Source organism: Ammospiza caudacuta, chromosome 17 (assembly GCF_027887145.1).
Source record: "Ammospiza caudacuta isolate bAmmCau1 chromosome 17, bAmmCau1.pri, whole genome shotgun sequence".
NCBI lineage: Eukaryota > Metazoa > Chordata > Aves > Passeriformes > Passerellidae > Ammospiza > Ammospiza caudacuta.
The window spans coordinates 13676347-13701158 of record NC_080609.1 but is presented as its reverse complement, the minus strand read 5'-3'; the positions used below and the strand labels follow the sequence as shown (position 1 = coordinate 13701158).

At 39.5% G+C, this 24812-nt stretch overlaps 1 protein-coding gene and 1 long non-coding RNA gene across 2 annotated transcripts in view; one reads left to right on the top strand and one right to left on the bottom strand.

Moving 5' to 3' along the window:
• SDK1 (sidekick cell adhesion molecule 1) overlaps window positions 1-24812 on the bottom strand; it is a 381148-nt gene that overhangs the window by 245346 nt on the left and 110990 nt on the right. Inside the window, exons 3-4 of the mRNA XM_058815791.1 lie at window positions 23211-23317; window positions 18857-19004 (exon numbers count right to left, since the gene is read on the bottom strand). Of these exons, the coding sequence (XP_058671774.1) occupies window positions 18857-19004; window positions 23211-23317 (255 nt within the window). The remainder of the gene's footprint in view (window positions 1-18856; window positions 19005-23210; window positions 23318-24812) is intronic.
• LOC131565100 (uncharacterized) lies at window positions 19288-24214 on the top strand. The gene is made up of 3 exons (XR_009275431.1): window positions 19288-19386; window positions 19706-19985; window positions 20119-24214. It is a non-coding gene; the product is annotated as an uncharacterized LOC131565100 (long non-coding RNA).

Below are 24812 nucleotides of genomic sequence, written 5' to 3'. Positions count from 1 at the left end.
GTCCCTCTCCAGCTCTCCTGGAGCCCCTTTAGGCACTGGAAAGGGCTCTAAGGTCTCTCTGGAGCCTTCTCCTCTCCAGGCTGGACACTGCCTGCCCTTGGAGCATCTTTGTGGCCTCCTCTGGACTCCTTCCAGCATCTCCACATCCTCGCCATGCTGGAACCCCAGGGTTGGAGGAAGCTCTGCAGGTGAGGTCTCACCTGAGCAGAGCAGAGAGGCAGAACCCCCTCAGCCTGAGGGGCAGGCTGGTTTTGCTGCAGTTTTACAAGCATTCAATTAATTCCTCCAAAGAAAAATGCCACTTTGTTTAGTTTTACATTTCCATCTGGTTTCAAGGGCTGACCTTCAAATAACCCAGGGAACTGCTAAAGTTTGAAATCTCTTCAAGAGAAGAAGTTGATGAACTGTGTTTTAACCCAGGAAAATATCCCATGCCAAGCATGGCTGCTCAGTGCCCCTTTTGATGATCCATGAGTTATTGCCATGGATTGATGCACAGCTAATCCCCCTCCTGAGGAAAGTGTCTTCACAACACATTAAACCTTAATCAGCTAACAGCAGTGATCAGGGGCAGATTGGGAAAATGCTTCAGCCCATGCACAGTGGAGCAAAAGAGTTTGGGACATTTCTGCCACTTTTATCAGCAAAGGCTCAGAATTTTTGCCAACTCAGTAAATTTGCTTAGAGATTTCACAGGATTTCTGTATCAGCAAAAGCCACAATGTGTAAGTAGTTCTATCAGAAACATCTGCAGAGGGATGGGTGAATCCTAACCCTGAGAAAAGGCTGGTTTTTAGTGATGAAAGGACAATTTATTTCAGGTATAAAATATTCAGGTATAAGCATGCCCACATCACTGATGCACAGCTGTATCTGTTAGGAGACACCCTCAGTGTAACACCCAGGGAACCTTTTCTAATTTAGTCCTCTGTGGAACAGCCCAGAAGCAAAGATGTAAGAAATAAGAGAAATAAGAGAAGAACAGCTTGTCCTCTTTCTGGATCAAGTTTAGAGAGTTCAATGATAACCATGAAAGTTCTTACAAAGTTTTTTTTCCTTTTTGCCATCCAGAACTCCTGGACTCAAACACTCTTTCTCTACCAGAGAAAGTGCCACCTCTCTGTCATTAAATTGCTGGCCAAGTTTGGTTTTCTTTCCTGCTTTTTCAGTGCCCAAGGGACAGACAATCCTTTTTGCAATAATCCTCGTGTGGTCTGTTCTAAAGAAATCAAATCTATGATTATATAAAGGTGCATTATAATTTTATTAATATTTAATGACAGAAAAGAAAAAAAAAAAACAAGGTAAATTGATGGAGGCTGACAACATCAGCAGGATCAAAGGAGAATTGGACAAACTCATGGACAGCAAGTCTGTAACCAAATACAGAAGAACTGACAGGAATAAACCCTCCAGCATTCCTAACCCAAAAATTCTGGATGCTGGAGCAGAAAAAGGGACAACAACTGCCTGCTCTCCCTGAGGAGCATCTCATTTTCCTGTGGCAGGACAGAATGTTTGGCTCAATGGGCCATTAGTCTGAGCCAATAGGGCATTTCTTGTGTTCTAAGGGAAAACCTAATTTATCCCTTCTAAAAGCCAATTAGACACCATAAAAGACAGATATTATTATCAAGTTAGGACAATCTGTAAATGGAGATTCCAAGCTAGCAGCAGTCAGAGAAATGTAACTGGTGTTAATTGAATACTAATTATAGGTGCAATTATTTTGGATTATGCTGAACAGTGAGACAGTGAGTTAGAAGTTGGTGTTCAGTGCAAGTCCCTCATTGAAAATTCAAAGTAAAATGACTGCTTTCCCCTGTACCATTTTACACTTATTTTTTTCAGCTTTTCCTTCTGCATGATCAAAGTTCATGTACAAAACTCCCCTCCCATAATCTGTACTTTAAGGAAAATTACAAACATGAAGAGGTGGAGAACTGGTCCCTTTTTGCCCTGTAGGGTTCCAATGCAGGAAACACAACAGATGTGGGGAATTCCTGGGGCACATGGGGAAATGGGATTTATATCATCCTACTTCAGGCAATATTTTACAGAATTATCTGAAATACATCCCCAAGTTCCCAACTCATCATTCAGGAAGGGTCAAAATCTGTAATTTCTGGGGTTGTGCAAACAGCATCATCAAGGGCCAGAAGAGCAGAGCACTGGAAGCCTTAGAACAGCAGCTCAGATCCTGGAGCAGCAGGACAACATACTTTGAATTCCATTATATGAATCTAAGCCAGCAAATTTCTAAAAATCATCTACAAAAGGTAAAATGCTGATTTATGCAGCAAATTATGAAATCGTACAATCCATGTATTACAAGTGAGAGAAAAAAAGGGAAAGAAAAGCAGAAACAGTGAAGGAAGGAAAAAAGAATATATTTGGTATTATAAAATTCTTCATATTTCTACTGTTCAAGACTTTTATTTTTCTGATTCATTGAAGTTGTTTTAGAGGACAGTATTGTCTTAACTAAATTTCTATGCCTGACAATCCAAATGGGATTTCACCAGAGAAAATATTATCCTTTGCAAATCTTATTGCTACTTATGCTAATTTCTTTCTTAAGTTTAAACTGGGACAACATCAGGTCAATCTATAACACAGCTACCCTGGAATTAATGTTGCATTTGCCAATTTAGCCACTTTTTCATGGGTTTCATTGATCTGTCTTTGTTTCAGTGGAAAAAAAAAGATGTAAAGGCTTTATTAAAAGAAAACAAATCCTTTCATCACAGAATGTGGCATTCTCATAGCAGAAAGGAAAATAGTTTCCTACCTGTTGAGTGCTACAGAGGAGGCCAGGAATGCAAACAAGAAAAAGATGCTTCAGAGAGGTTTTAAGCCAAACAATTCAGACAAGATTTTCAAACAGCTGCTTCCTCATTTCTGCTTCAGTAAAGCAATAGCAGAAATAATGAATCCAGTAAAACACTTTCAGAAGTCACATTGTGTGATTGGTCAGAGGAAAAGCTCCCTAAACAGCCAAAAATGAACGTGGGTATTGATTTCTGTCCTGGCCCCCATCAGGTTAGGGCTGGACCAAGGGAGAATTAGGGGGAGGTAATTTACCTGGTACAGCCCTGGGCCAGCAGGAGAAACCTCCCAGTGACAGCAACACGTGCTCTGTGCAAGCAATGCCAACGTCAGGCAGGAGACTTGGGAAAGGAGGAGAGAAAAATTACCCCAATCTTTCCATTATTTCCAAAGTCTATCTGATTAGCTGAATCTGCATACTCAAAACCAGAGCTCAGGCAGAAGCAAATCAGTAAATGACACTCAGGAATTAAAGCACGATGAATTTACCATTTTTTGCTGCTGCAGTACCAACAGAGCCGTTCAGTTCCTCTGCCCAGGAGTGATGGCCCCTAATGAGATTCCCATTCCAGTCATTCCTTTTGTTTCTTTAAGGACTGGGATTCTAGCAGTCACATAAGCCTTTGGATTTCACCAGGCTCTGAAATATTTGTTAAAAACCAACATTTTCAGCTAAGAACCCATCGGCTGGGTCCTTTAACACACTTAGAATCAATTAGCAGGTAGGGCTTCAATTTATTCCACACTATTGTGTGGGTTCTCCCTCTCCATCTAACTAACTCCACAGTGGTTTTTTCTAAATAAAGAACTCTTAGGTCTAAATAAGTATCTAACAATAGGTCCATACCTGATTTAGCTCAAATTTGCTACAATTTAAAGCTTTTGCACTGCCCAACACCTTGCAATGCAGTCAGCTATTAGTTAAGCCAGAAATTTCTCCATCAGAGCCACCAGTTGGCAATTTGCAGAGAGGAAACCTCCTTCCAGGCAATTCAGGGACACAGTTTGAGAGTCTCAGACCATTTCTGGGGAACAGCTGAAGCACAGCAAAGTAGGTCAAGCATCATCCCTGTCCCCCAAGGTTTGCCTGGAAGCTCCCCAGGTGAGAGCTCCAACACGAGATCAAAGCCACACCTCAGACTGACACACTCGAGGATCCCTCTAGGATGTGCTTCCTCCCAGAAAGCTCCTGTCAAGGTTCCACAGGAGCTCAGAGCCCGCACAAATGGAACAGCAGCACTTCCTTGTTGTTGTACTTTACAGCTCCTCCAAACACTCTGTTATTCCCTCCGAAGGCAGTAATTGAAAGTTATAAGTCATAAAAACTGATTTATTCTTGCTGAAGGACTATTTAAAATGATCTGAACTAACTGAAATTTAAAGTTTAAAAATCACATCAATAGTTCTACCCTCAACATTTATTTAAAAGAGATTTCGAAGAGAGCAATATGATATAATTTAGAAACGAATTCAACAGTTGTTTTTACTCCCTCCGAGAGCAGTTACTGCCTGTCAGATAATGAAGTGACTATGCCAGTGACAGAATACACAAAGCAGCAGGGAGCACAGGAAAATACTGAAGCTTCTTGCAGTCCATGAGCTTCCAGGGAGAACAGCCTGTCTAACATATTAGAGAGAGAGAGAGAGAGAATTAAAAGACATGATCAGAAAAACAAGAAATCACCATGGAAACACTCTATCAGTGTATTTCACTCTGGGTGTGATCAATTCAGATAATTCTCAGAAAATCTGATGACACGTTGCAAAACATACTGTAACACTCTATCTCACATAAACATTTATTTAAAATCTATAAGTCAACTAAAAATAATAATATACCTCGAGCAGCTACACTGAGCTCATGGAGCTTCCTTCCTCACTGAAGATTCACATCAAAAATCCAACTACTCTATTCAAGCCAGACTAATGTGTATGTGCAACTCTAGACACCTTTGAAATTTGTTTACTTCAATTATGAGACACTTCTGAAAAAGAAAAGGAAATACCAAGTTCTTGTTCATCTCTAGACAGGAACAAAGTGAATAGGAAGTTTTGGATTGCTGAATTTTCCTTCTGAAACAAATGTCATCATTCTAAATATCCAGATTCCTCAAAACCCACAAGATGTTTAACATTGCAGGCACAAAGCCCTGTGAGATGCAGAACTGGCTTTAGATGTGGATTTTGGACACAATCAGGGTGGGAATCCCAGTGCAGGCAGTCCCTAAACTGACCCGAGCAGCCGTGTGCCCACAGGCTGGGTCAGGCCAGGCATGGCCATGTCCTTGGGATTTCTAGGGGCTGGGGAGACAGACAGACAGACAGACAGACAGACAGACACAGGGCAGAGCCAGCTCCAGGTTTTCCTCACTGTCTTTCACTTCAGGGCAACTTCAAGAGAGGCTATTTCTTCAATTTCTTATGGTATTTTTCACTTCTGTGTTCTGTAAATCAATTTATCGATTTGTTTTAATCTATTCCTGAAAATTCTGAAGAAATTTTGTGGGGAAAAAAAAAAAAAGAAAACCTTCAGAAACTTCGGCTGAAATGCCAGAAACTGAAATTGAAATCCCAGCACAAAAGTTATTGAGTGAGCAAAGCTAAGAGCACACCAAGAGCTTTACAAGAGCAGGGCAGTTTCCCCTAATCCTGCCAGGGGACAGAAGCAGGCACAGGATCCTAAATCCCAACACCACCCTAATGTGGCCACCCCAGCCACCAGCACTGTCTGCACGTGGCCATGTCCTGCTGTTAAGAACGAGGATATTTTTTGAAGGAACATACGGTTTCTGACAAAAATGAAAGTGCTTCCTCAGAGGTGAGCTGCTGTTGTAGCACCTGGGATGAATTTCTCTCCTCAGAATACACAATTAACCAAAATTTGGGTCCTGTGACTGCTTGCTGCAACGCTCCACACATGAAGAACATTTTTCTGGAAGCTTCCGATTACCATGGAATTCTTCTTGGAGATTTTTTTTGTGCCACTGATTAAAGATAATCACGAGAAGAAAACTATGGCTACTAATTGTTGAAATTGTAAGGGAATATATTGAGATGATTATCGACTTAATGAAGCTGGCATTGAAATACATTTTCCTGATCTGCTTACTCTGTGTACTGTCTCCTAACTGGATAATACTCTGTGATTTACTCAGTCTCAGTAAATAACAGACTGATCTCTCTTGTTTGCAAATGACAGCAAACATAGTTCCAGGAAAAATCATAAAACAAACAAGCACAACATGTAATGCAAGTATCAACCATTTTGGACTCTGTGAAAATAAGCTTCATAGAGAAATGCTTGTTTCAACATATTTCAACTTGATGCCAATTTGTAATTACAAATCTCATTCTGAGCTATTTTACTAATTAAAAATAATATGGGGTGGAAATCTTATAATAATGTCTTTTTTCTAGTACAAATCCACACAGACTGAGTAACAAAGGTAAGTTACCTTCTGAGGAGGAAAAGCTAAAATTATCAATGAAAGCAGTCCAGCCCTTCCCCTAAATTCAGTTAAGGTTGTTATCCCTGAACAAATTTTCAAAAGTATTTTTTTTATTATTTGCTTTTATTTACTCAGTGCATTGAGAATAACCCATTTTCTACAGAAGAGCACAGAGGGAAGAGATTGGGTTTGATTTCCTCCCCCCAGTCTACCACAAAACTCTGTCTGTGAACACCCACTCTTCTGCTACCCAAATATATTCCAGCTTCACCTCTCATCTTCCCATTACAAATCCTCCTTTCCAGGCACTGGAAATTTTGCAGTATACATCTCAAGCCACTTTTGATCCCATGATGGAGAGAAGATCACCCTTGCAAGGAAAAGCAGCCCTAGTTCTGCACTGGGAGGGTTCCCAGGGTGAGGATGATGTGTGAATCCAAAGCATTTCCAAGTGTCTCCCAGAGTTCATCATGCAGCTGTGATCTTGTGATCCAACTAACCAGGATTAGTTGTTCTTTAAACAAACTAAATGTAGCAGAAATTACTCTTGTGGGACAAATGATCTGTCTGTAACAAACACAGATGACGTAAAAAATTAATGTTCCTCTTCATTTCCACAGTGTACACAGAAGAAATTAACTCTTGAGTTCCATAGATGATCAGTCTGTAACAATTCTTGGCATAAATTTAAAATTAATTATGTTCTAAATGCTGTACACATATTAACTAATTAACCTCACAAAATGTGAAATAGATTTGTAGGCATTAGCATATGCCCTGAAGCATGAGATTTCATTACCTTTACCATTATTTCAGCTTTCAGAAAGATAAGTGTGCACAGTAACACAGAATGATCCAAAGGAAAAAGGTGGTTTCCTGCACCCAGAGCATTTGATTTGAAATTCTTCCAGGAGCTGAAAAATTCCAAAGCTTGAGTGTAAACACAGAAATGAACATTTATGTAAATCCACCAAACACATCACTGGTACAACTCATGGTAAAAATCCCCAAACAAAACAAAACCCAAAGCACAGATCATTTCCTTTTGTCATTCATGATGCAGACCCTGTGCTGGATTTGGAAAGAGTAAGATGAGCCATGCACACAGGGAAATGGCTCAGGACAATTCTGATGTAAACCAGAGGGTAAGCAGATCTTCTGTGACTCCCTGTAATGGTTAAAAGATTAAAGTACAAAGAACTTCTTAAGTGTGACTCTATTAGAGGAGTAGGAAGTGTTGGAACAGAAACTGTATGTCAAAGGGAGAGGGTGCACCTTAAAGCTCCCTCAATGAACTCAAAAATGTAAATTTAAAAAACTTATTAAAATACTAGCTTTTATATTAGCATTTATAAAGCACAAGCTCAGAGTCCTTTTCATAATTCTGGTAAATCCCTTTTGCAGTTTAATAAAAAAGAGATTCGACATTTGCATTTGAGGAACGACCCAACGGATTTTCTTTTTTCAAGATCTGCATGGTAGTTAAAACTGCAACCCTGTGGAAAGTACTTTGATGTTATACAAAGAGAGGTAATGTTATTTCAGAAGTGTAAATGATGTATTAGGAAATTTAAAAGTTTAAATTATTGGGAAATCACCTGGCAGCTGATTGGGTAGCTTGGATCTGTTGATGTGCTGACTCTTTTCCATGGTGCTTTTTACCCTTATAGAAAGTTACAGAAAATCTGAAGTGCACCAATAGAATGTGTTGCCTTTCCTCTTGTAGAGAGCAATCTATCTGTGCCACCTCAAACAAACCCATCAAACGAGCAAAAATGTGCTGCATTTGATGAAAATGAGTATTTTACTACAGAAATGATTAAAATTCACACCTACCAGTCACAGGATGTGTTAGAGCAGATTAAGGGAATATCCCATGGGATGCAGCAGGTTTCAGAGGAACTTACAGCACTCAGACTCCCCACAATTCACTGACAGAAACCTCCCAGCAAGGAAAAGAGAGCTCTGAAAGCTGATCCTCAATCAGAAATTTTCCTACTGATGAAACAATTTTGCTTAAATAATTCAAAAATTCAGGCATGATGTCCAGATCCTTTATCCATCCAGCATCACCTTCAAGGTTTCACCAGAAAAAGCAAAATGTGTTTTACACACTCAGTTTTCTACTTTATGCTCAGTATTTTTTCCACTCAGGAATTGTTTCTTGTATAAAAGTGGCTTCCCAAAGAGACAAGAGGATGACAACTGGAATTGTACCTTTATGAATCTTGATTAGTGAACCTTTCAGCACCATAAAGTCTTTTATTTAGTGAAATTAGCATTGACAGCTATGGATTAGAAGCTATCAGCCATTCTGATATTAAAGAGACACTTCTCTTTATTTCTCTGGAACAAGAAGATTTTTCCACCTCCCTGTTTTTATTAAATTATGAGTGGCATGTTAGTTTATTTGTTGTGCTGAAATATTTCTTTAAATCAACATACAATAAATATCTATTTACAGGATTCCTTCAAGGTACTTTCACTGCTTCTTCTAAAATAAATTAAAAATTCTCGAAAATAAATTAATTTATTCTTCAAATAGTGGTTTTAAAACCAGAGTTGAGTGTAGTCAGTACTAGATCTAGATGCCAGCAAAGAAGCTGTACAATATTCTCTGCTCTTGCTGTGCACCCTCAGCCATTTCTTACCAGTTATTGATCATCCCCTCATGCAGCAGGTTTTTAATTACATATGAGTGCAGAAAAATCCATCTGTGTGAAAATATAGCTTGAATTGTTCATAATTATGCTAAATGTGAATAAATTATTGATAAAGACTGACACAAAGATGTGAGGGCAGATATTTTCTTTAGAAAGTGTTTTTTGTGCTAAATACTGCACCAGTGATTACATGATCAGAGATCAGCCCTGTAAAAGCAAAGAAAGAAGCAAGAACTGAGAATTTTCAAGGCAATTCCACTAAACCTCCTCCCAGGTTAGATCCGGGACAGAAAGAGTCACAACCAAAGATACAAAGGTTCACTAGACTTGCAGCAGAATTAGAAATTCTTTTATTGGGGGGACACCCAGGGAACTGATTAAACAAATTTATAAAACAAATAATTTATTAAACAAATTAATTCCCTTAGTATATCTGAACTTAACCAAGATCCAGTGATTTAGCAGCTGCCAAGCAGAGATAGGGAGTAGATTTTCCAGATTCTGCAGCAGATTTATGAGATGTTTTATGTTAGTGGAAACTCCTTAGAGATCATGTGGGAGCCTGGAAAAATCAGCATTTCTCCCCTTGCACCTCAGCCCTAGATGGAACATGTAACAGTTCCCTCTCTCCCCCTGTTTTGCAAGACAAATAATATTGAATTTAATTCCAGCATGTTTATTAGTAAATATGATCTATTTTGTCCCAAAATGCTTCCTTGTAAGCCAGCTTCCCCTGTGATGATAAAATCAGTATCAGAAGGTGGGAGAAGATGAAGGTTGTTTGTTTCATAGAAGGTCTGTGAGTAGAACAGTTGTTCAAGATTTGAGATTTGTCTTAAATGGCTGCTTCACTCTGAAATAAAATAAGGCCAAACTCCAAAATAATGATTTCCACTCTAAAGCAGTTGGAAGAAAAGTGAAAAAGCTGATACATATTCATATCAACACTATACTTAATTAGCTGCCCAGTTACTCCTTTTGGTACTGAAATACTCCACACAAATCTACAGCAAAACAACATTTTCAAATCCCCACTGCTACTCCTTGCTGATTTGATCAATGGGGTTTAAAAATGGTGGTGAAATAGCAGAAATCAGGAGAATCTGAGCTCTGGAGCAGAAGGATGAGCTGCAGGCTTGGGGAAATGGTTATTCTGGGGCAAAAGGTATTGAGGAAATCAGACTTTGGAAAGCAGAAACTCTGGGACAAGATTACCAAGGGAAAATGCTGCACCTGAAAAGTGGGAGCCTCCAGCTGTTTTTAGCCCCTCAAGGCAGGGCATTTTTCCTTTTTTTTCTTTTTTGTCACAGTCCTAGTTAGAAAACTAGTCAAGACACTGCATAGAAACATCCAATATTGACTGCATATGATGGAAATTACTGACATTTCCCTCTCCCCCATCATAATATTTCTGCTAAGTTGTGAAAAATATGAATAAAGACATAAATGCATTAAAATGAAATCTATATAGAATTTTTAAGTGCATTATGAGGTTGTTGCAGCAATATCTGTTGGCTAAACAGAAAATGCAGCTGTCTAACAACAGCCATTGAAATGTGTAAGTATCCCAATAAACTCTGCTTCTTGTAGCTGCTGAGGCCAGTTTCAGTTCCCATGGAAACTGATGATGGATTGCCAAAAATGAGATTTGATGTTTTAGAATAATCAGTGATTTGAACTAGTGATTACTATGAAAGTATTGCAGTCCTCTTGCAGCGAGGAGGTTTTATGCAGGGAGCAGGGAGGGAACACATGGCAGCTGGCAGGCAGCAGCAGAGTTGTTCAAATTCTTGCAAATGGTTGTGGTTGCTGAATGACAACAGAAAATGCAGTTTCTTGAAAAATCATTGAGTAAAATCTAGCAAAACCCCATTTTACAAAGTGAATAGGCTTTGAGGTTTTAGAAAAAAATACAAGAAATACTGTAGTACAGCCCCTAGGTGCAATGCTTTCAAGTGCTTTTCCTAAATAAGGTCTCCTTTAGACCTCAATTCTGAGAATTCAAGGAGCCAGGCACATACAAGCTTGAAATTGCTGGATATTTGTTCTCCTGTTATTTCTCAATGACACATTAGGTCCCGATTCTTCAAATAAGCCACAACAAACAGAAATAAAATGCTGACAATGTTCAGTTTTCCAGAGACTGCAGGGGAGCTCCAGGGGGACACAGGACTGGGATGGATCAGTGGCAGTACAGGGAGTTTGCTGTGAGTTTGGGTTGAGAAACTCAGCAAGAATTTTTTGGGGAAGAAACTAAAGAAAAGTGAAGCCACACTGCTGGGACACTGACACTCCTGGGAGTGAGGGAAGGAAGAGATTTCCTCCAGCATTTCTACTCCTTATCCATTCCCTTTGCTATCATGAAAAGCAGGTTGATCTATTTCACTCTTTCCCACTTGAGTGGCAGAAATTTAGAGAGAAAAGCAAAGAGAGAATTTAGAGAGAAAAGCAAAGAGAGTGAAGCTGAGCAAGCTGTGCTCACCCCAATAAACATTTTCCTTGTCTAAGAATTGGTCCTTTCATGTAAAACAAGGGATCTGTGTAATACATACAAACAGCCACAGGTGTGTATTAAGAAACAAAAGGTAGCACTAACAAGCAGCAGATAAATAGTTTTCACACAAATTTTGGCAGAATTCGACTGTTTTCTCACTTCTAATTCCAAGATGCCTTTGCAAAGTTTCACCAGAGCCAAAAATGCCTCCTCTGACACGGATCAGCCTGACCCCTGGAAGAGCAGACAGCACGTTTGCAATGGGTTTAAATTCATTTGGAACCTGTTTGGGGAAGGCCAAGCACAAAGCAGCTCCACTCCCCACTCTGGGATAAGGCACAGGCTGCCAGCTCCTGCCTCTCCCTGCAGCACTAATTAATGCAAAACTGCTTCACTTTTGCTCCCATGTAGCAAATTCTTTAAAATCAAGCCGAATGCTGTTAACAAAGTAGACTCGATGCAAATCAACCACAAAAGCCACAATATATCCCCAGAGTGCCAGGTTTTGGGGTTTTTTTTCCTTCCTGAATCACACAGCAGTTTTCACTATAAAAGTAAATCTGCCAAAATGAAAGGCTTTTAAAGTATTCCACATAAACCTGTATCTTAAAGCTACAAACTTATATGTCTTAGCACCTTTTCACATCACATAAAAATCCACTGGAATCATGAGGCAAGGCAAAATTTGTCCTTTCCTGCATAGAAAGAAAATTAACAATCCTTTGTAGTACAGAACCAGAAGTACTGACAGATACCTCTTACTTCAGTCAGTTTTGATTAATAAAAGTTGATTGGTAAACATAAGACATTACCTTTTGCTATATTTGATAAATCACCAGCATTTTGCATCTATTTCCATAAAAGCAGAGATATGTGAGGGGCCACAGGAGATAAATTGTTCTCAGGGATTTGTGAACAATTGCCACTTTTTAAGCATAAAGCAATAGTTTTCTTTTGCATATTTGCTCTTAAGAATGACTGCGACACTTTTAAATAATCTTATCTTGGCTGCATATTAAAATATTTCCATTTGTAGCCAGAGTAGTTCAAAGATTGACAGAAAAATGGTTTTCCACAAAAGCACATTAGTCATTAAAGGATTATATTCATGATTTGTCCCTAATAGCATCTTTAGTTCTGATTAGAAAATGCAGCAGATGCAAAAAGTGAGTCTCAAAATACGATGACAACAAGTCTTCATATTTACCCACCTCTAGATTGAGGATGTTTTTTTAAAAATAGTATATAATTCACTTTCAAAGAGTAATGCTATTAACACTTCTTTCACAGTCCATATTTTCTTTCTCAAAGTACATTTGTCCCCAGAAAGCAACAAACTCATAAATCAATTTCACTGCTAGCTGTGATAAGTAAATCATACTTAGAGTAAAAAGGTTTCCTTCCAGTGACACTTCCATTGCCTTTGTTTTACAATTCCAAATCTATGATTAATAAGGGTAGTAGCACATAAAATGATTTTGTTCCTTATATGTGATTATCATAGGAAAAACAATATCCAACAGTCAGATTTTTCCTCCTAGACAGCGATCTTTGAAGTTTTATTGAAATTTACAGCTGCTGAAGATTGTCCTGGACGATACCATGAGCAGCTGAGGCCCATTAAGGCACAATATTAGTTCCAAGTATCTACTTTTTTCTAGCAAAGATATGGATTTTACACTGCTACTGTAATGGCAGCAACTTCCCCTGGCTTATGAAAAAAACATACATTACAAAACCCTCTGTGGTTTGTGGTCCAAATTTGTAATGAAACATATTGGTCAAATCCCAAAATGTGCCTCTCATCTCATCAGCTCGAGTGCCTCTCACGGGAAGAATCCCCTTCCAAATGAGCCTTGCTAAAAGGCATTTTCCTTGGCAGCAATGTTTCCTTCCTGCTGTCCCTGTCCCACCTCCGAGGGCTGTGCTGCTGCCACCCACCCTGCACTCAGCATCCCCTGGTCCCCAGGTGCCACCTCAGTTTCCTCCCCCTCCATCAAACCAAACAACAACAATCACCTCAGGAAGATGAGAGTCTGAATAAATTAATTCCTGACACATATGTTTGAAACCTGTGGCGAACAAATGATGTGCAGAGAGGAAAGCAGTGAGGTTGGATCCAGACAACTCAAACAGCTCTGGGAAATAATGCTGGGATTTGCTTCCCTGGGGTGCTGCTGTTTCCCTCTGCTGAGCACGGTGATGGCCACAGCAGCCCTGACAGACAATGATGCTCACACAGCCCCTGACAGTGCCAGGACTCCTCAAACTGAGCACTCCAAGAGATGATGGGAGATTTCCCTACAGTCCTTCGAACTCATACAGGCCTTGGGGACAACACTGAAACTATTGGAAGATGATTCCTGGTGCTGCCTGAAGCTACTCAGTGCAGAAGTTTGGTTAAATAAATTAATTACAGAGTGGTGGTGATGAATTTTAGTTTAAAGGAATAATTTAATTCTAGCAAGTAGTCTTCTTTTTCAGGTACTGACCTTAATGTGGAGCCTGTGAAAGGTACATACAGATAAACCAAATATTATAGGGTTTTTTCACATCTTATTGCTGAGAGGTGTCACTCCATGATGTTACCAGACAGGAGATCTGCAAATTTTATTTTTTAAATTATTGCTCAGCCAATACATTGCAGAGTTGACAGTCTATGTATTTATTGTTCAGTAATGATAATCATCATGATCTTAATGAAAGTATTATCCAGTGTATGTGAAAAGTAATTATGTGCAACTGGCTTAAGTTGTATGACAGGCTGGAATTTGCAGAGAGATGCTCTGTGCCACTAGAACTGCTCACAGAAAAATGAAGAAGTGTTTGTTTTAAAGCGAAAAATATATACATGGCACATTAAGTCAGCTGCTATCATCAAAGCAAAACCTAATCTAATGCTATTATCAGCCCCAGATTTGATGTATTATTCCTAGATACCTTAATTTTTCTCATATTTTAATGCCTACTTAGCTACAACTACTTTTTTTTTTTTTTTGAGGCTGCCATTAATACACTTACAATTTTACTTAAACAAATGCTGAATAAATTTGCACCAGCTTTGCCTATTTGCAAAGTATTGTGAGTGCTCAAAACCACAGCAAGTCATGAGAGAGTTGCTTGTGCTTGATGTGCTTTAATTTCCAAGATCTGCCAGCAACTTCAGTCTCTAAGAGTTAATAATGACCAAATCCATCCAGTAATGAATTGATCTGAGTGCAGAACACAGATATTAACCATTGTGTACCTGCATGCAGTGCAATCCAGCATTCCTGCCTAGGGGGATGAAGTGCACTTTGAAGACTTTTGGTTCCTCAGGAGTTAATGAAGTGACTAAATATCCATCCTGCTCAAAGAGACACCCCAGGAGTGCCTTTATACACCAAAAATGAACTTTCCTGTTTTGTGTCGGACATAATTCTGCTGTCAAAAGACATGAGTTAATATTCATCTAACTGCAGCCTACATGGGGAAGAGCAGTTTCACTGTAAGGAAGTTAATGAAGACAGTAATAACATCTGCATAGAAGTTTTCTTCTTAAAGAAAGTGAATTAAATGAATTGATGGCTGGAATGAACCTTTTCTCTGAAAAATCCTTCACTTAGAGAAAGGTAAAAAACCCTCTAAGAGTGCTAAGAATTTAATTCCTCAATGCCACAAGTGAAAGGCAATTGTAGACCTTGATGGTGCCACTGTCCTTTGTGCCTCTCCAAGGTACTGTTTGTGCTCGTGTAAAGAAAGTTAAATGTTCTTTGCTTTTAAACCTGATGAAGTACAGGCAGGCAAGGCAAGCAGAATACTTGATATCCCAGAGTAGCAATTTCTTTTGATGCAGTCACCTTTAGAGAGCTGCTGGTTTTGGTAAGATGTGCAGGGAAACAGGCAAAATCATCCCATCAGTCAAGACCTGGATAACAGTGCAGCTGTAACTACACATTTCTCTGCTGGTGTGTTTGGAAATGAATCTGTCTGGGTGTAATGTGAAGTCTCTCCTAGAACTTCTTGGGGAATGCAGAATAATAACAAACACCTCAAACCCTAATTCTTCTCCTTGCTCATTTTCTCTTGCTCTTGATCTTTTAGTCTTCTCTCCAATTCTCCACTTCATGCTTTTCTAGCACATACAGAGCTTCATTCTGTTCTAGAAACACCTCTTGTAAATACCAGGCTGAGGCTTTGGTGACAGAGCATGCATAAAAGCCAAAATGAATGTACACCCACACTGCACTAAGCAAGGAGGGGATGACAGTGACTTTTAGGACTTAAATTTTTAAACACACACCATCATGTCCCACTGACTCTGCTGCACATTTGTTAGTTGCCTTAAGTCATAAACTATAACAACAACCCCAGGAGTAAGTGCAGGCCATTTGCTGCACATTTATGTATTATACAGGGATTTGTTGACTTTACATGCCCACTCATTTAGGAGCAACTTGTCATCCCATTCCTGTTTTTATCTGGAGGCTTTAACAAAGTATTAACAACACCATGTGGATGGGTACTAATTTGTGGTTACTTACTGCAAATTCCACTTTGAGTAACACCAGCAGTTAAATTAAATAGAGTGTGCAGTTTGAAAAAAAATTGCCTGTGTCCCAAAGGAAACTTTCTCCCAGAAAATATCACAGCCATGCACACTCTCGGAGTAGGATCTAATAAAAGGTGAAAGCAAAGCTATTCACTGATCTTTTCTCCACCCACCCTGAACAACTGACAAGGGCACACAGTGGTAGGACAAGAGGGGATAGTTTTAAACTAAAAGAGGGTGGATATAGGGAAGAAATCTTTCCTGATGAGGGTGGTGAGGCCCTGGCACAGGTTTCCCAGAGATGCTGAAGAGTTGGCAGGACCTCTCTCTTAAGTGTCCTAAATAGTGGTACACAGTGAAGGAGAAATACATCAGCATTTAGCACCTTAAACCTGCCTAGGAAAGCCTTACTGCAGAGCCAATTAAATTACATCCCTTGAAACATCTCAAGAATTTCCTATTTTTTATTCTCAGAAGTAATGTTACTTTCAATCTTTTGTACCTCTCACCTAAGGACGACTCTGATCCCACACCAGAGAGATGAATCCATACACACAAACATGAGGATCATTTTTATGGCATAAAAATGGTGTAGTGTTAAGCACATTTAAGGCTTTTGCATGAGTAAGACTTAACTCTACCAACTATTTGAATGAATTTCACCATAACCACCACTGTTCTCTCTATTTTTAGCACTGTTAATGTCCTCACTCCTCATGCACCACAGTAATGTCACTCCTAGAAGTCATTATTACAGCTGACACATGAAATTATGGCTGATTGATTCAGCCAAATCATTGTAAGCTTGTTTAAGAGCATTAAAAAAGCTTTGTATTGATTTAGCAATATAAGGTACTTTTAATCAGATTAAAGAGCATCGTACAAGGTGGTTGTATCAATTTCCCTGATCAGTTTAGCAGGAGATCCAGTGAGATTGATGCATCAGCCTAACTGGATCACTGGCTAAACTGATCAGGGAAATTGATCCCTCCAGGTGCACAAAAAGCATTTGAAATGCACAACTTGCTCCACAGGTAAGAAACAGTTCCCAGAAGATATTTCTCCATTTCTCACAGTTTTATATGCATCCTCTCCACTTCCCTGTATTTACAGGACTGCCATATTTACTGCCCAAATTTCAAGGACAGCAAGATGTGAGTGGATGCTCTCTGGTTTTTCCAGTATTTTGAGACCTACTGCACACAGAGAGCTCTGATGATTGGTGTGTGTACCATAAATCTGTCACCTCCTGAACGTATCAGACTCACTATGCACCATCTATCAAACTTCCAAGCAGGCTCACACTTCCAGCATGGGCATTTCAGCTGCTGAAGTACTCAGAGGTTCCTACACAGATCAGACAAATGTCCTCAAGTGTCCCTTTTAGACAAAATTTCTGACCAGGGAAATGGAATTTATATGAAAACCTTGAGATGTATTTCAGCCTTGCTATAGCCAGTGTTGCAGTTGTCACAGTTAGAGGTGATTTTACCCCAGCAATCCCAAAGGGGTAAGAGCAAGAGGAAAGCACAGCAGGTGAAAATCAGGATCTTTATATTAACAAATACATGACATACACAGCTCTACTTACAATTTTCCCTAACTGTAAGAGAACTCAGGCCAATCTCATTGTCAGGCCTTGCAGGCTTGGCTTGGTCACTCTGCTTTGTTCCCTGTAAGGGTCCCCAGGAAACTCACAGATATCAGGATAAAAAGGCCTTGTTGCTATCTGCAAATCCCTGATCTGTGTATTCTCAGCATCAACAACACAAAATTTGTAATGTGGCACAAGTAGATCCTTAATGGTTAATAACTCAGGATTTGTCACTTAGCTCTCTTCAGGAGATTGCCCAGGAACCCATTGTTTCATCTTCCAGCTGTTTCCCATCAAATTGCTATTAAATTATTCATAAATTATTACATTGTTTCTTCACATCCCTGCAATACTAATTATAACAGTTTCAAAGCTACTCTAATACCAGCTTTCTGATTTCAAAAAGACAAATAGCAGAAAAATATACTGCACAGATTAGAAAATTCAAATTTAAGAGAAGTTTTCCCTCTCTAATATGAACTCTAGAGCACTCCTGGAACACAGCAATATCCCATCACCATAATTTGCTAGCACATCTATCGCTTTGAACACATGAAAATGTAATGCACAGTTAAAAACTAACTAGCGACATTCCTGGCATTTCAACAGCTTTCCAATAAATGAGACAAGATTTAATCCGCATTTTTTAATGTTACAGCCAAGCCCTTCAGTCTCTGAATGAAACTGTGCAGATAAAAACATGGGCTGGCTTCATAACTGTTTCAGAAAAGCATAAATGAGCACACCTTGAGATAATAACTAATCAAAATGCAAGTACTGTGTCATTAGGGGTGAGCTGCTAATTAGTAAAAAATAAATTAAATTGTTATTGTTGGCTAAAAAATAATGAAAAGAAAAAACAATATTCAGAAATTTATTGTGAGGAAAATAGTACTAAGCATAACTCTGTAACAAACCCCACAGATTCTAATTTTAAAAGAAAAAAACCTCAGAATTCATTAAGTTAGTGCACTCAAGTAAACATAATGGAGAGATGAACGTTCCTTTTTCCAAAATGTATCATGGAAATGAATAGCGTGAAGGAAGCTCAGACATTCTGCACATCCAGCCCCTTATGCTGCACCAGGACCATTAAAACCACATGAATTATTTTGTCAAACTGCTTCAGAAGTTCAGAGACAGTCTTAAAATAGTAATTTATCTCAAACTTAGTATGAACATGACTACTTTATTCTCTTTAAACCTTAATTAGTGTACTTAAAATGTAAGCTGTGTTATCAAATATAATTAATCATATTTTAGGGTGGGTGTATTTTGAGCTTTACACTGACTTACATTCTGCTGCTTGGTATAATCTTGTGCCCATCTCTAAACCAAGTCACTTGGGGCCTCGGGTGGCTGAGGATGTGTGGGAAGTTCAGAACAGCAGCTTGTCCTTCAGTCACTGTTTTTCTCTGGTCTGTGTCCATGAAATCTCCCATGTCTGCAAAAAAATCAAAATAATTAAAAAATTAAAAAGACAAGTTTTTCCTTTCTCCCCATTTCTTTTCAGGAGACAGAGAAATCACCTGTGGAAGGATAGAATGTAAGAAAATAAAGATAGTGCAGAAGGTAGTCTCACACCTGAGGAGTTGCAGCTGCACTAATCACCAAAAATTAGGAACAGGCCTGCCCTTAATAGGCTACAGCTGTGTCCAATAAGAAAATGAGTGCTATAAAAGAGTGGGTTAGCTCAGTGAGGAGAGTCATGCCATTTGTTGGTTGTGCTATGAAGAAGGAGTTAGTGTGGTGAGGTGCTGCCCATGAGGAATCACTGAGAAGGGATGGGAGCTTTGCAATAAGATGGCAACATTCCACTGGCACTGGTAATTACTCACGGGACAGTTTGGAATTTGGGCATTTTGGTTTACAGAGGCAGATGAAGTGCCCCAGTGCTGCTGCTGCACACAGGCAGAGCAACCATGAGCAGCCCTGTGTGGCCCCTGTGCTCTTGGGCAGTTACTGAGGGGTTTTGCTGAATATGATGTTTTAGTGGAGGTTTGCTTCCTTTGGTTTTTCATTTGGTTGGGTTTTTTTCAGACAAATCCTTAATAATAAAAAAGAAACTCCTGCAATTCAAAGGGATGCTCATGGTGTAAATAAATGCATCCATTTCTTGGTCATCTTTTTGTTTTTTATCCACAGCTACACAAACAGACAAGCAGCTCTTCCACTGCAGCCAGGCCAACAGAGTCAGACCTAGGCAAGGATCCCAAAATGATCCTGGAGTCCCAAGGTCATGCTGGGGGCTGCCAGCTCTCCTGGCATGACATTTCAAGGTCAATAGTGCATCCCTAGGGTTGCAGAGCAGCTTTTAACAAAAGTTCTAATAGAAGAAATGCTGCTACCCTAGCAGAACCCCTGCCTCTGCAGGCTTTACTTCACAGGCAAGTTCAGGTATCTGGAGAGACCTTGGAGAAATTCAGTGAGTGTTTTTTTTCTTATTTTTCCATTGCCTTTTGTACTGCATTCTTATCCACTAAAGTGAATAGGGCTGCAGGCTCTTACTTCTTCACCCTCCAAAGAACTTCTCTGCATTTTAATTTGATTTAAACTAGGAAACTGACACATGCACAACAGAGAACTCGTCAAGCTTCTGTCACTGAATTCCCTCTTTTTTAAGGACAACAGGGTTCTCTACAAATTCTGTGCTGCAGAAAGGGATGCAAAGGACACAGAAAAGAAATGACTACTATCAGGTCTGTGAATGGGCAGGAGATGAGAAGAGACAGAACAAGAGCAGAAATTAAAAACACATGGTATTTTAAAGAAGCTTTAATCATCTTTGTGATTTTTCAAGTTATTTATTCAGACATAATCAGCATTGTACTTCCTCTGCTGCTCCAGATTCCTTACAACTGTAATCAGATCAGCTACTTGAAAAGAAATTTCAAACTGCGGAGGTGGATCTAATTAACTTCACTGTCGTGTGATTATTTTAGTTTTCACAATACAGGAGTTTTTAAGCCCATCCTGTAATTAAGATTTACTCAGCAGTTTTCTCACAAATATCTGTTCCCATTCAGTTAAGTAATATGTTAGCATGTGTTGAAATATTTTTTAAATTATTTAACAAGTTCCCTGCTACTTCAGATATCTAGGACATGGAAAATACCTCAGATCTTTCTCAGTGCCACTATAATTACACCTTTCAATTTTTCACTAGAGAGCTTGAGTTGAAGTGTATTGGGAAGCATCCTCTACTCACTGGCAAAAATAGATCATTTATTGTGAATCTGTCTGAGTTAAAAGACTAACATTTCAACCCCCATAAGTTTTTGATGAGTGGCTAAGATGATTTTAGGAACCCCTTGGAATGTTCCTTTCTGATATGTTTTGAAGAATAACCAAAAAGCAATATATGATAAAATATCAGGAACTTCACTACATCCACTCAGCTTAAATCAATTAATTTATATAAAAACCATTAAAACACAGAAAACAATCCCTTGGCATCAGTAGCTACCCTGAGTGAGGGAAAGAGGTTATTTAAAACTTGTAGAACACTTTAATCTGCAGGAATAAAGTGCAAATCTGACTGGCAATTTCACTACAGAAACCATTGATGTCACAAAGGCTCAAGACCAAAGGTTTCCCAAGTCACACAGGATCTGGTTTGCTTTGCTGTCTTCATCAGTGAAAAGAAATGAATAAATGAATTAATACAAAGACTGCTTAATTCACACAGATTTAAGAGAGAACCTTTAAGCCTCCTTCAGGGATCCAGAAATTAAATGGGGGGAAACTAAAACTGAAGAAAATTGCACTTCTTACTCTTTCCAGAACAGCCAAACATGCACAAACCAGCCTGGAGAGACAAAACTCTGCCCTGCAAACCGTCCCCCCTTCAGAGGGGAATAAAGTTGGCATTTCAGGAGACAGAATTCTTCAGCAGCAGCATCAAGGAAAAGCATTCCTGTGTCTCCTTCTCACTATTGTTCCCACCAGGGCTTCCTGAGGAATTGCTCCCTGCAGTGTGCCAGTATAACTGCTTGCACAGCTGGGTAGGGAGGAGCTGGGAGAGAACTTTACCAGCCCAGCAAAAGAACTGTTGCTCTTTTAGGAATTTTGGAGAAGTCCCCCAGCCCACAGCTGCTCAAACACATTTTCCTGCTGAGCCTAAAGGTGAGTGAGCTCCACTGCAACCCAGGAGTGGGAATGGTTAGTAGGATGCAGGAGGAAATGGGCACATTTTTCCCTGGGACTGCTACCAAAGCCTTGGTCCCCTGAAACCACACCTGGAGATGCAGCTCCAGAGGAATCCAGGTTCCTCCAAAGGCTCAGTACTGCTCAAGAAGAGGAACTTCACCCTCCCCTTCCCCTCTAAACCCCCTGCTTGACCCACACCTCACTCAAAGTTCTGTTCACTCACAGCAGCTTGCAGTAGATCCTCTGTGACCTAACAGAATTCACTAAATCTGCAGAGGAGTATTTGGAAAAATACATGCAAGGGTCTGAGCCAGGTTAGAGTGAGCCCATGGTCAGAAGCCAGCAGGGGCACAAGGGCTGGCAGAGGTCAGGGAAGGAAAACCCCATTTTAGCAGCAGTTTATTTTTACTTTAGTTCCCAGCAGCTCTGAAACAATAGGCAGACCAAACATTAAATTACTGATATCACTGACACTACAGATATAGTAACAAAATCTACTGTATGCAGTAAACTGATGAACATGATACCAAAACTTACATAATGCCATTTGCAACTGGTTTTATTTTGAAACACAGGAAATTCCATGTAATTTCCCTTATTGACATACTGATTAACTTGAATCAGTTCCTTCAAATTGGGTATCTAATAAATAATTCAATTTCTTTAAATTTTGCTTATCAACTGACATTTACTACTACTGAATTTCCAGTTACTGACCCTGACAATGAGAAATTTGATCCAGTATGAGACTTCTTAGGCACAGCACACAAATCTCTCTCTTAAAATTTCTTTTATGCTTTTACTTTGGGAAAATAATTAGACCTAATTTTGTTATTTCCAAAGTTACTTGAATTATATTTTCTATAGGTTAATGAAAAAAAAAGGAAATCAAAGGTTTGTGATCATTTCTTATGTCACATTCATTAGCACAAACACCTGAGAAAACTAACTTAACCTTTCCAAATGGCAGCTGGATTTCAAAAATTCTGCAAAGTCCAAACTGACCAGGGGCAAACACACTGGGGGGATTTGCTTGAGAAAGGTGTTGAGAACAGAGTTTTAGTTTTGTTGTAAAACTGCTGATTTTGTACCTCAAGGATTATGATGTGAAATCTTCCTGGTGCTATTCCACCATCCCATTCCCTTTAGAGGCTGCTGTTTTCCTCTAGAATTTTTCTTGTTGTTGCTGCTGTTTTGGTAATTTTGATAGTTCTGTGCATGGCCTTCCTTAATTCCATAAAGTATAACAGTTCTCTCATGCTAAAGATATCTCCAAACAATCTCATTTTCATGGCTTTGAACAGCTCAAAGACTGTGTTGCACTGCTCTGAGCTGCTTCCAGATGACAACTGAAGTATGAAATTCTTATGAGACAGTAATTGAAAAAATTTGTTAAGCCTGATATTTAACACTGGTTCAGACTGACAAATGTCATCATGCATCAGGTTTTTTACCCCAAAAGAAGCTAATGAGTCACAGAGTGACCCCCACTCAGACGTACATGCCACTTGGACTTGAGATCTCCTCTGCAGCAGTGCCCCCATCCTGTTCCTCACGATGCACTGGTAGAAGCCAGCATCAGCCCTCTGCAGAGCTGGGATGATGTACCTGCAGGGCAAAAGGCACAATTAGAGAGCACTTCTTCCTGGTTTGCACTTTGTCTTAAATGCTTTTGTATTTTTTCTTACAAACAGCATTCTTGTGTAATCTCAGGTCTTTGGTTACAGTATTGTCTGTTACATACAGGTTTTTAAAAAGCAGCTGACACGAAATGCATGAAAATACCTTTAAGTCTTCAGTTCTGCCTATGATAAATGCCAAGTATATAAAAAATACACATGAAAGACCGACTTAAACTTTTTCCCCTAGTTTTCTCTACATTCATTCATAAGGGAGAGCAGGTAATTAGTTCAGAGAAGCCACAAGAAGCTTAAGTGCAGGCATTAGGAAGACTTGCAAGAAGTATCAAAGCTTTCCAATGAAAGCTCCACTGTGTGACCACTGGAACTCAGGAATCCTGGAAGTGCCACCTTGTGCTTTACTTTGTGTTTGCTCTGCCCTTCAAACACACACTCAGTCCACTAATCTCACCTTCCTCATTCAGCTACATCTGATTGCTCAACATGAAAATGAGCTGATAGGCACAGTTTTAATGGGAATAAAACACATGAATAATAGAGATAATCCTGCATTAAACAAACATTAATCACAAGTGCATATTCCCCCAGTCACCTTCAGGAGATATTATGGCAGGATTAATGAAAGTCTTTATGGAAGATAAGGAAAAGGAAAACTGCTGAATTTTAATCTTCTAAATTTAATTCCAATAAAAGAAAACATTTCTTCTTAGACTCAAATATATTGAACACACCCACGAGCTTAATGCCTGAACAGGATCAGGGAGCATAAAACAAAAGAGGCAGAAGATTCTGGTGTCATCACAAAACACACCCCAGCAATTGGGTTACACCACCAAACATAGGGGATACACCAGAGCCCAAGAGCATGGGCAAGCTTTAGACATTCCTGGGGTTTCCAGGAGCCCCTGGCTGCCCTTGGATATGTGCTGTGACTCCTGTGACCTCCTCAGGTCACTGCTGTGACCTGCCCAGGAGCCACCAGCACATTCCCTCCTGTGGCTGTGGCAGGAGGAAAAGGAGGATTCCAACCTGTGCTCTGTATGGGAGCCACAGCAGCCCCAGCACACAAATAATGACTATGAAGCAGGAATGTTGTTTCCTCTTGCCTGATGAGCCTCACCATGGGGAACAGAGTGAGAGAGCAGGTGAAAATACAAAGGGAGAAATCAATAGGACAGGAGGCTTCTCTAGATCCTTACAAAATAATTTCCTTCTTTGTCAAGAAGAAGATTGCTGGAAAACATCATTATAAAAAAAAAGAACTGAAGATTGTGACAAATACTGAAAATGAATTTTTATAGTTCTTTTTACCCAACAGTTATACAACAACAATCTTCCTTTCTCCCATGAAGATTTAGTGTCCTACTTGGCTAATACCTAGTCTGTTAAATAAAGCCAAAATTAAAGGCCCCTTTCCTGAGTATTCATCTGCACCAGGACAGTAATGCAGATTTAGTTTTGCT